Source organism: Polypterus senegalus, chromosome 5, assembly GCF_016835505.1.
Source record: "Polypterus senegalus isolate Bchr_013 chromosome 5, ASM1683550v1, whole genome shotgun sequence".
In the NCBI taxonomy this organism is placed as follows: Eukaryota; Metazoa; Chordata; class Cladistia; order Polypteriformes; family Polypteridae; genus Polypterus; species Polypterus senegalus.
This window is the reverse complement of record NC_053158.1, coordinates 31,348,235-31,360,991: the sequence shown is the minus strand read 5'-3', so window position 1 is coordinate 31,360,991 and position 12,757 is coordinate 31,348,235. Positions and strand designations below refer to the sequence as shown.

The 12,757-nt window shown below is 39.1% G+C and overlaps 1 protein-coding gene across 2 annotated transcripts in view; it reads left to right on the top strand.

Annotated features, from left to right (window-relative positions):
• trappc8 (trafficking protein particle complex subunit 8) overlaps positions 1-12,757 on the top strand; it is a 122,373-nt gene that overhangs the window by 42,308 nt on the left and 67,308 nt on the right. For both annotated transcript variants that reach the window (XM_039754426.1, XM_039754427.1), the window contains 3 exons: positions 1,659-1,833; positions 6,952-7,105; positions 9,718-9,814. In XM_039754426.1, the coding sequence (XP_039610360.1) occupies positions 1,659-1,833; positions 6,952-7,105; positions 9,718-9,814 (426 nt within the window). The remainder of the gene's footprint in view (positions 1-1,658; positions 1,834-6,951; positions 7,106-9,717; positions 9,815-12,757) is intronic.

Below are 12,757 nucleotides of genomic sequence, written 5' to 3'. Positions count from 1 at the left end.
ATGTGAAATACTTATTATTACTTTCTTTTACTTCGTACAGATCCTAAACAAGCAAAAAGTCTCTTCCCATGGGTGACAGTTGCTTAAATTATTATTTGATGCTCTGATTCAGGAGAGAAGTAATTATGAAGAATGGTCAACCATAGTGTAAATATTCTGAAGCAAACTGGCCAAAGTCAAAAGTGTCATATGAATAAGAAATTCCATCAGCATTGGAACAAAAACTGAAGTACCAATATTACTATACCTGTAAGATATACAGTACATAAGGAATTACATGAAAATAAAATGGCAATAAGTGACTTGTGTCCTCACGCACTTTCAGTGATTCATTAGAAACCAGTGAGCCTCTAGGAACTTTTATCTAGTTTAGAACATTATTTCAAGGATCAGCTTCACCTATTCTATGGCATAAAAGTACAAAAGAGTCTTCAAAAAGCACATTGAACAGTCAAAATAAAGTTTCATAAGAAAACATTTGTAACTCTGGTCACATTCGGTGCTTTTTCTTTGGGAGTGTAAAGCACATACTTTGGAGTTGTTTCAGATTTCTTTGAAATGTTCAGAAACTAGTAAACATTAAGTCATTTAAGTTAGTGCAGTAAAGAATCATATTAGTTGTAGTATACATCCATTTTTTCAAACCTCTTTTACTCATGTCAGGTTCATGTTAAATTAGAGCACGTTTCTTTAGCATTGGGCTCGGGCCTTGAATTGGTGCAAATGCATTATATGTGAGACTTGATCGTACCAAACCACCTCTGAAAATTACACACGTTTTAGGGATGTAAGTGAAAAACCCAAGTACTCTGAGAAAACCCATTCAGTATGGTGAGAACCTCTAAGGTCCTTAAAGACAGTGGCATGGCAGTAATCCCTCAAGCAGGGTTAGTTTTAGAATACATTCCATTATGGCCTTTGGACAATTCCTTCCACTTTTGTAGTTGTTAGCACCCTGCATAAACACAGAAGACAGATTACTGGGAACCCTTACAGTGCACATAATAGCTGGTAGTGTATTGAGATTTTTCATCTTAGCCAATATTTCTCTGATGACATAAATCATAAAAGTTCAACTTCTAGTGACAGTACCTGAATTTCACAGGTATTGTATATATGTGGTCTTGTTAGCCTTAACCCATTTTGATATATAATAAAAAAGGAGAAGTCCAAATTAAGCAAAATAAATAAATAAATGTATATCATTTACTTTAAATAGTAGCTTTCAAAGTTTGACTATAATATTATTCCATCGTTTTATAAGGTAGGCACTTGAATTTAGTTATGTGGTTCTCAGGGAAAATTAAAAAAAAAAAAAGATTTAAGGTATTTTGATACCTTTAATAAAAAAAAACCTCTTGCATTTATACTAGAGTTTCTTATTTGAATGTGTATAATTCATCACTTCAGCTTGGTTTGAATTCCCCTTTGTTTCAGCTTTTACACATGTTCTTTTTACTTTTATCCTTAAAATTATGAACAATAGATTTATTTCCACAATAACACATTAGTGGGAAATACCACATTGTGACGCATCATACCATGCAGAAATCTCCCAAAAGCAAACAAATTAAGATCTGTTTGTGTTAGGCTATATGCCAAACACTTTTTACTGCTTTGGATATAATTTCTGTTTGATTAATCCTTAATATAAATAGGCATGCTTGTAGTTTCATCTCATGAAGCACAGCCATTGGATCAGTTCCTAAAGCTTTCTCAGGAACAGAACCGCATTCAGCACAGCAGTGATTATGCCTATCCAAAGTGGTTTATTCCAAATACTCTCAAATACTATGTGCTGATACATGACATCAGTGAAGAAAATGAACAAAGGTAATCATAGTAAAAAATTTGTACTAATGTTTTTGGAAGTATGGTTTTGTGTCTTCTTTTTCAGTCATTTCTTATAATAATTTATTTTTTTACAGTTCATGATCTCTGTGAACAAAGGTGCCATAGCTCTTTTTTTCAACATTTTATGCACATACTTTATTTTCTACATATTTTCTGATAAGTTTTCCAGATTGTCAAGCTTGAGGTGTACTCTAAGCAGTGTTAATACTTCCGTTACTACACTTACAAGATTACATTGAACCATACAAAGCACAGCATGGTCAGTTGAAAAAGGGTATGCTTTATAGAATACAGTAAATTTTGATCATCAGGTTAGCTATATGATTGCAAATGATTAAAATGATGATAATTATACCACCGTTAGACAGAGAGATTATAAGTGTTGTCTGTCAGTCGATCATTTTCCAGCCTGCTTAGTCCTGAATCCGGGTCATGGGGGTCTGCTGGAGCTAGTCCCAGCTAGTATAGGGTGCAAGACAGGAACAAAAACTGCACAGGGCAACAGACCATAGCTTGAGGAGGCACGTGTTTATCTTCACTAGTACATAGCAAGCACCATTATCTAGACAGAGAACCATTGTCACTCTTTGCATTAAGTTTGATTAGAGCCCTATTGCCACCTTTGAAAGCAGTACAAAGCACAAATTTTAAGTTTAAAGATTGATATCTTTATTACAAGGGAAAAGATAAAGAAAGAATTTGTATAAGTTTTGTACAGCAAGCTAGTGTTATAGAGGATTAATGAAGCACAAAATACAGGTGGAATCCCATTATAATGAAACTCAAATATTTAATTATAATGTAAATTTCATTATAACAAAAATATGGGAAAATAATTGTAGTATTGTGACCGGGGTCACCGGTGATTTGCAATCTCTGACAAGAACAGCTCGGTGCTGCTCTGCTGCATCTGATAAACGGTAAACCAAGGGAAAAGTAATCGGTTGTCCTTTGCAAGGGCAGGATTAAAGCATAACATGCTCGTTGCACAATGTTTAGAACATTTGATCTTCTCTTCCTCACATTCTCCTTCCTGAACTCTCTTCTCCAGGCTGCGTCTGCCAAAGCAGAGTGTCCATGCCGCTGGTGTTCTTCTAATCTAATGATGGGAGCTAAAGCAGCACTCTTGCCTGTGTTGAGGCTCCAAATATCTCATATTTTGAATGAAGTGTTGATAATGTACCTGCTTTCTCTATACAGCAATAAAGTACATTTATTTCCCTTGAAAACCAGGACTTGCCTTCCTGTCTCTTGTGCAACTCTGTGACCCAAGCTTGACAATACCTACAGTGATTCCGGAAAGTATTCACAGCGCATCACTTTTTCCACATTTTGTTATGTTAAAGCCTTATTCCAAAATGGATTCAATTCATTTTTTTCCTCAGAATTCTACACACAACACCCCATAATGACAACATGAAAAAAGTTTGCTTGATGTTTTTGCAAATTTATTAAAAATTAAAAAACTGAGAAATCACATGTACATAAGTATTCACAGCCTTTGCGCAATACTTTGCCTCTGCACCTTTGGCAGCAATTACAGCCTCAAGTCTTTTTGAATATGATGCCACAAGCTTGGCACACCTATCCTTGGCCAGTTTCACCCATTCCTCTTTGCAGCACTTCTCAAGCTCCATCAGGTTGGATGGGAAGTGTTGCTGCACAGCCATTTTAAGATCTCTCCATAGATGTTCAATCGGATTCAAGTCTGGGCTGGGCCACTCAAGGACATTCACAGAGTTGTCCTGAAGCCACTCCTTTGATATCTTGGCTGTGTGCTTAGGGTCGTTGTCCTGCTGAAAGATGAACCATCGCCCCAGTCTGAGGTCAAGACTGCTCTGAAGCAGGTTTTCATCCAGGATGTCTCTGTACATTGCTGCAGTCATCTTTCCCTTTATCCTGACTAGTCTCCCAGTTCCTGCCGCTGAAAAACATCCCCACAGTATGATGCTGCCACCACCATGCTTCACTGCAGGGATGGTATTGGCCTGGTGATGAGCGGTGCCTGGTTTCCTTCAAACGTGAGGCCTGGCATTCACACCAAAGAGTTCAATCTTTTGTTTCTCATGGTCTGAGAGTCCTTCAGGTGCCTTTTGGCAAACTCCAGGCGGGCTGCATATGTGCCTTTTACTAAGGAGTGGCTTCCGTCTGGCCACTCTACCATACAGGCCTTATTGGTGGATTGCTGCATAGATGGTTGTCCTTCTGGAAGGTTCTCCTCTCTCCATAGAGGACCTCTGGAGCTCTGACAGAGTAACCATCGGGTTCTTGGTCACCTCCCTGACTAAGGCCCTTCTCCCCCGATCGCTCAGTTTAGATAGCTGGCCAGCTCTAGGAAGAGTCCTGATGGTTTTGAACTTCTTCCACTTACGGATGATGGAGGCCACTGTGCTCTTTGGGACCTTCAAAGCAGCAGAAATTTATCTGTAACCTTCCCCAGATTTGTGCCTCGAGACAATCCTGTCTCGGAGGTCTACAGACAATTCCTTTGACTTCATGCTTGGTTTGTGCTCTGACATGAACTGTCAACTGTGGGACCTTATATAGACAGGTGTGTGCCTTTCCAAATCATTTTCAATCAACTGAATTTACCACAGGTGGACTCCAATTAAGCTGCAGAAACATCTCAAGGATGATCAGGGGAAACAGGATGGACCTGAGCTCAGTTTTGAGGTTCATGGCAAAGGCTGGGAATACTTATGTACATGTGCTTTCTCAATTTTTTTATTTTTAATAAATTTGCAAAAAGTCTCAAGTAAACTTCTTTCTCGTTGTCATTATGGGGTGTTGTGTGCAGAGTTCTGAGGAAAAAAATTAATTTAATCCATTTTGGAATAAGGCTGTAACATAACAAAATGTGGAAAAAGTGATGCGCTGTGAATACTTTCCGGATGCACTGTATATAAAAAAAGTGCTTCTTAAACTGAAAAAAAATATTGTACTTGAAAATGAGACGTTAGATGTAACTTTTTTTTCATAGAAATACAGGTGTGAAAGTACAAAATGAAAATAAGACATAAGATGTAACTTGACTCATGTCCAGAACAGTCAAATCCCTTGCAGAGCCAATAGGTTCTGGCCTGTTGGGAAATGGAACTGGTGTGGTGCTGAGGTGTCGCCAGTTTGAGGCATCTCCTCTGGGTGGGTGTGTGGAATGTCTTGTCTCTTGTCTTGTAAACTCTGTATTTTAGTGGCGGCACTTTCTGACGTGTGCAGACCTGGGACTAGCCCAGATCTGTGTGGGTGGGTTCACCTTTTACTGGTCGGGTTGCTTTGATGGCTGTTATACTCCTGGCTTCTTTCAATTGTGTCCAAAGTCACTCATTTTTACAAGGGTATTATGAAGCTCAGATTTTTCAGTGTATGCTCCAGTGAGTGATGCTTCAGTGAGGGAGATGTTTTTTTTAACAACTTTGCTTCTTTGTTAATGGGTGCCCATGAGGTAACACTCCTCTGGTCATGGGTGACTTCATTGCGACCACTGGCACTGACAGGGCTGTCTATGAGGATTGTGTCGGTCCCATGGGTCTGGCGATCGTCATGAAAGTGGCTCCTTGAATTTGAAAAAGGTCAGGGGCTACCCATTGCTAGATCCTGGTTCCAGCGCCCTAAGCTGCATTGTTGGACTTGGCATTCCAATACTGGTGGTACGGTGGAGGATATCATTCACATCCTCATGGGCAGACACTGTAGGCTTCTGCAGAACTACAGGGTCTACAGAAGTGCCCAGTTTGTGAATTCTGACCACAGATTTGTTGCTACTCTGAAGATCATGCTTAGGTCCAGTAGGCTACCACCTACTAGCAAAATGAGTCTGGACCTGGCCAGACTCCAAGATCAAGCTGTTTCTAATTAGTTGCAAGCAGTTTGTGTGACAAACTTACAGACTTGTGTGTGACTGCTGATCCTAATGTGATGTGGGAGACCTTGCATGACATGACCCTGAAGGTTGTGGTGTTGTTGCTGGTGTCCCCAGAAGTAGGGGTTTCATCTCACAGGCCGCCCTGGATATCAGTTGCAGTGCACGGCATGATGATAACTACGGTCTGCACCAGTTACTGAGAAGGATGAATACTAGGACTCTGAAGGTAGATAGTCATTTGTTAGAGGAATCTGTGAGCAAGTGACACACCATTTATGGTCTAGTGCACTTGTTTTATTATATTTGTGTCTTTTGTGAAAATGTTTATTTGATATTTGGACTTCAGTCGTCGCATATTATACACTTCACGTCAGCATTTGGCCAATTATTAGTAAATAGAACATAAAAAAAGTTTCTGTTCTAATTATGTGTTCAACATTTCTTCCTGTCATCCTACATTTACACATATCGTTGTAAACATGGAACACACATGAGAATGTATGTGTTCCAAATAATGATATAATATTTATCCAATACAGTTCAAGGCACCTCACACCCAGATGAACAGACTTGAGCTGGGAGAACTTTGTGTACAACTAAAGCGTCGGTGGGGGGATGGATTAACAGGCTGCCGGTGCTTATCGACATATTTGCAAAACAATGTTGAGGATGAGGGGGTGAGAGGGAATTTAAGGTGGCCCGGGATTGCATGTTTTTTCGTAGGCTTCAGCAATTTTAATGTTAAAACTTGCTTTGGACTTCAAATCCTGAGGTTATGGGTTCAAATCCAATTACTGACACTATATAACTATTAACAGTCACTTCCCCTGCCTATGCTTCAACTGGAAAAAAAGACAAAAAGAAATGGAAGCAGTTGTATTTCCCAGATGTTGTAAGTCATCTTGGATAAAGGCATCAACCAAATAATAACTAGTAATAGTAATCTTAATGGCCTAGATCAGTTGGCTTGAATATTTTAAATTATAATCTAAGTTTGTCTATGTGCAAGACGGAAAACAAAGGAAAAAAAATCAAAAGTTTGCTTCTATTATAAATCATGGTCCACTAATTGACCTTTTCATTTGGAAATAATTGACTTTAAGTATGCAGAACTTTATGTGAAGATTTTCTTGTGAAATCAAATCATATATGTCACCTAAATATAATTGTTCATTTAGTAGTATTTTAATATTTGCAAAACTTTGTTTTATATTCTTCTTTTCTCAATTGTATAGGGCTGATTCTGTTTATGAGGAGATGAAGCAAAGATATGGAACTCAGGGTTGTTACTTACTTAAAATTAATTCTCGAACTTCATCTGTTGGGTCAGATGAGCAGATTCCTGACCCTTGGAGTCAGTATTTACAGAAAACTGTCTTGCTTAATCAGGTAAAATTTAGATTACATTTCATATTATTTGTTTTTCTGTATTTCATAGTACTCAGTGCATTTAGATTTTTAATTTATGCAGGCTATTATTTTATGATTTGTTAATATATAGGATTGGATTCAATTTTAAAATGTTAATATTGTGTTGGGGTTATATGGTATACAGTTCCAAAAAACCCAATTTTTAAACAATGTATCATTTCTGTATTTTCTGCACTGGAAGTAAATATTAGTTTTCCTCGGCCACAGTTAAATGTAGGTCGATTCACCCTCTTTGTAAATCTGCCCACTTCTCACTCTTAGACGTGCTGGAGGCTCCATGGCAGACTAGTGCTCTTTGACACACTGGAAGCTCCATGGGGGAATAAAATATGTCCTTCAGATTACCGGTACTTTGAAATTTGCTGGAAGTTCTGTTGGATTATTGTTGATTGAGGATATAAACTAAATAAAATCCCATAAAACATATTAACTAATAAAATGGACACAAAATATTAATAATACAAAAGCATCAATTACTCACAAAAAGTCACAATCTAATTTTAGAGTCATGGTATGGTGTCAATTCTTCATGAGGAACAAACACATAGACACCCGAACTCCTTCATAGCCAGTTCAATTTAGATTTAACAGGTAGCCTAGGAGGCACATCTTTGAGATGTCAGTGGAAAACCAGAGCACCTAGAGAACAGAACACACAGACTTCACCCAGGTATACACCAGTTACCAAATACAAATTACCAAAAGAATCAGAATACAGTAAAATGTTACCTAAGTTAAAAGGTACTGCTGTGATCTATGAAACACATAAGATTGAACACAGAGTTGCAATATATTGTCACTGAAAATGCAGTTTAAAAGGAGCAGCATGTTGCATTTTGCAGTAGGTATACAATGTCATGGTTATATGTTAATAAAAGTGTAATTATCATAATATCTTTAACAGTAATCCCATTCCATTCAATACCTTTAAATTAAATTCCTATTGCAAGTGTATATCTATTGCAAGAAATATGGTTTTATTTTTATCACTGAGTTGCAGTTCTCTCTACTTAATCACTTTGTCCCTCCTCCTTTAATTTGTATTTTATGAAATATATACTATTTTATTTTCTTTATTCTTTGAATGATGTTACACAATGTATAAATAAAGTTTAAGAGGGTGTATAGTTAAAATAAGAATTTAAATTCCCTGGGCACAAATCCTTTGACCTAATAAAATGTGTCTTTATTTTATTATATATATGTTTTAATTGAACTACAATGCATCCAGAAAGTATTCACAGCGCATCACTTTTTCCATATTTTGTTATGTTACAGCCTTATTCCAAAATGGATGAAATTAATTTTTTTTCCTCAGAATTCTAAACACAACACCCGATAATGACGTGAAAAAAGTTTACTTGAGATTTTTGCAACCAAGCATGAAGTCAAAGGAATTGTCTGTAGACCTCCGAGACAGGATTGTCTCGAGGCACAAATCTGGGGAAGGTTACAGAAAAACTTCTGCTGCTTTTAAGGTCCCGTTAAGCACAGTGGCCTCCATCATCTGTAAGTGGAAGAAGTTCGAAACCACCAGGACTCTTCCTAGAGCTGGCCGGCCATCTAAACTGAGCGACTGGGGGAGAAGGGCCTTAGTCAGGGAGGTGACCAAGAACCCGATGGTCACTCTGTCAGAGCTCCAGAGGTCCTCTGTGGAGAGAGGAGAACCTTCCAGAAGGACAACCATGTCTGCAGCAATCCACCAATCAGGCCTGTAGTGGCCAGACGGAAGCCACTCCTTAGCAAAAGGCACATGGCAGCCCGCCTGGAGTTTGCCAAAAGGCACCTGAAGGACTCTCAGACCATGAGAAACAAAATTCTCTGGTCTGATGAGACAAAGATTGAACTCTTTGGTGTGAATGACAGTTGTCACATTTGGAGGAAACCAGGCACCGCTCATCACCAGGCCAATACCATCCCTACAGTGAAGCATGGTGGTGGCAGAGCTATGCTGTGGGGATGTTTTTCTCTTAAAATGGCTGTGCACCAACGCTTCCCATCCACCCTGATGGAGATTGAGAGGTGCCCCAATTAGGAATGGGCAAAACTGGCCAAGGATAGGTGTGCCAAGCTTGTGGCATCATATTCAAAAAGACTTGAGGCTGTAATTGCTGCCAAAGGTGCATCGACAAAGTATTGAGCAAAGGCTGTGAATACTCATGTACATGTGATTTATCAGTTTTTTAATTTTTAATAAATTTGCAAAAACCTCAAGTAAACGTTTGTCACGTCATTATGGGGTGTTGTGTGTAGAATTCTGAGGAAAAAAAATGAATTTAATCCGTTTTGGAATAAGGCTGTAATATAACAAAATGTGGAAAAAGTGATGTGCTGTGAATACTTTCTGGATGCACTGTATATAATAGTTATTTTTTTCTGAGTTTAAGTACATTTTAGGAATAATGCTTAATACCTGAATATCAATATTATTTACACTATCAAGATAACAAAGTTTGTTTTTTGGACATATTATAAAATCTGGTTTTCAGAGTATACCTATTAACTCTCTAAATCAAAACTGAAATACAGTACCCAAAATATAATCACGATTATAAACTTGTGTTGTTTAGGAGCTCTATGAAGATGGGGTTGCTATTGTGAACAGCAAGAATGCAGAAAACAGTGTCAATGCACAAGACCTTGACATGCTTGACCTCTCTGTAAAAGGTCTGTATTATTTATTTCTTTGTGTTCTTGTTTTAATAAATAGATGTGAAAAGTGTTTATCTCATTATTCACTCCAACATGAAGTAGTTATTAATGAATTCACTGAGTAAACGCACAAATAATAAGTGCCATAAATTGGCCTTTTCTAAAATGTATAGGAATAATTTCAAAATTATAGCTTAATTTTAGCTTAGTCAAAAACTGTTTTAGAACCGAATTTAAAAAAAAAGTTAGTATCTGCACCATCTTATTTTGGTTTTTTTTTTGGGTTTTTTTTTTTTTTGTGTGTTTCTTATTGGTAATTGGAAAAGAAGCATAATGGGGTAGACTGATTATTTGTTTTCATTGTATTCAAACACATATATATATATTTTTCTACACTTTACGATTTGTTGGTTCTATTTTAAACCAGTCTCAGTATGTGCTGACATTTTAAAAGTATTCCAACTGTCTTGGTGGCTGCCTTTTGACCTTGTCAGCTCAGATCATGCTATCTTGGCTAATTCAGGGTCAACCAAGAGATGTAACTGTTGCAGCATTTGCTGTTCGCAAGTATGGATACATTGTAGTACATTTTTTTTTTTTTTTGCAATTGGAGCAAATTGCTCAAGGTCACAGACGAGAACTGAACTCGCTACTTAGTGGTTTGTAGTTCATTTCCTTATCCTGCTTGCCACACTTTAAGACCATCATAAAAAGGGAAAAACAAGAGAAAGCTATTATTATTTATAACAGTGCTTAAATTCATTGTTCTTTTTAATCTAACCCAAAACTGAACCTTAGTTAACATAAATTTATTGCCTGAAATATTTAATCCAAATCCTATACATTTTGTGCCACTCGGGTCACAAACTAAATCTAAAATATGCCCACAAATAAGTGGGGAACTAACCATCTGGTCAAAACCCTCTGAACAGTACGGTAAAATTGGCCCTAACGATGCACTGAAATCAGCCAACATAATCACCTAGTATAATTCATTGAATGTAAATAGGTCATATAATTCAGAAAAAAATAACCATGAAAGAGCCAAAGGGGAAGTGTACTACTACAAAAAAAGCACAGGGAATAACCCCCAGTTTGATTCGCGATAGTAAGTGAGCTGGAATTTTCCTGATTAGTAACTTCTTGTGAAAAAATAACAACCAAGTCATGTCTCTGTTAAACATGTAATCTCAGATTTTGTGGTAATACAGTCATCTGTAGTCGCGGTGTTTCAGAATTTACAGTTGTTCTGAAAATGTGTTGCTTATATCACATTAATGGCTAGTCAGAGTCAGGTTTAAAAATCATTATTGACATTGTTAGTGTGAATAAAAATACAAAACTTCTACTGCTAATGTAAGGAGGAAAGGCAGATTTAATTCCTTGCTGGTAAGGTTTAGGAATCGGTGGGAGAATTATCATATTGCATTTGTAACTGCTTGAAGTAGCACCTAATTAAACAGAAGAATGTACTCTTGACAATCTAAGAAGAGATCATTGCTGCCTAAAGAAATAGCAGCACAAGAAACTCCCATGTTGACCCTTGAAGTCAGAGCCTGTCCAATCTTTTTGTTTAATATTATATTTTTAAACATGATGCTCCTGCTTAACATTTTTTATGATATGCAATACTTAGAATGCAGAATATTTTAAAGTACAGTATGTTCTTACCACTTCGGGAGTATTTTTGGTCAATAAATTAGGGATCTAGCCACTGTAATAAGTAGAGACTTGAGGCGTGAAAGGTTTGGGGCAGCCACCCGTTTAATTCGGTTTCCTGGCTGCAAACGCATTTGAGACATCATAGTCAAGTTTACACAACAGAGTCCAAAACAGAACTGCCTGCCTAAGCAAGGCAGTGAGCTTTATAGCTCAGAGGGCGGAAATGATGTCGCCCTCTGGGCCGAACTGGAAGTGACATCACCCTTGGGGCCGGAACCGAAGTGACCTCATTCTTGGGGCCGGAACCGAGGTGGTGTGTCCTTCCTGGAAATGGCGGCTCCTGGTGGGATTTCCGGTAAGACCTGCAGAGAACTCAGAAAGAGCGTCAGCGTACCCGCCCTGGGCAGATGTATAAACAGTATTGTCTAAGCCCTTCAGCTGCTTCCCATGCACACGCAGTGACAAGACTCCCCTCAGCCCAGACCCGTGGGTCGGGCGACCTGCACCGAGAGGTCGTGGGCCGGGAGAGGGCATCGGCGTTGGCATGAAGGGACCCCTGTCGATGAACGGCGATATTTGTACTGCTGCAGGTCAAGAAACCACCTCGTGACCCGCGGATTCACTCCCTGTGAAGGGCCATCCACTTTAAAGGCGCATGATCCGTCACCAGAGTGAACACGCGACCCAAGAGGTAGTACCGCAGCTGCGCCACCGCCCATTTGATCGCCAGAGCCTCCTTCTCCACCGCCGCGTACCTGGTCTCCCGTCCAACAGTTTCCGCTCAGGTACATAACGGGTTTCAACACCGTCGACGCTTTGGCTCAACACGGCTCCCAAGCCTGTGTCCGGCGTCCGCCTGGAGGACAAAGGGAGAGAGAAGTTAGGGGAGATTAAGATAGGTGCTGAAGTCAGAGCCCTTTTTAAGTCACTGAATGCAGCCCCCGCTTTATCAGACCATACCACCGTATTAGGAGCTCTTTTCTTTGTCAAGTCGGTCAAGGCGCCGCTCTCGAGAAGCGAGGCACAAACCGGCGGTAGTACCCGCCAAACCGAGAAAGGATTGGACTTGCCGCTTGGTTTGGACGGGCCAGGCCATTATGGCTTGCAACTTGGAACACTGTGGCCTCACAGTACCCCGCCCACTAGGTAGCCCAAATATTTGGCTTCCTCAACCCAAGTAACATTTCTTGGGGTTGATGCGGAGCCCGGCCTCTCCCAATGTCCGTAATACTGCTGTGACCTGCTGTATGTGCTCCTTCCAGGTGCTGGAATAGATGACAACGTCATCCAGATAGG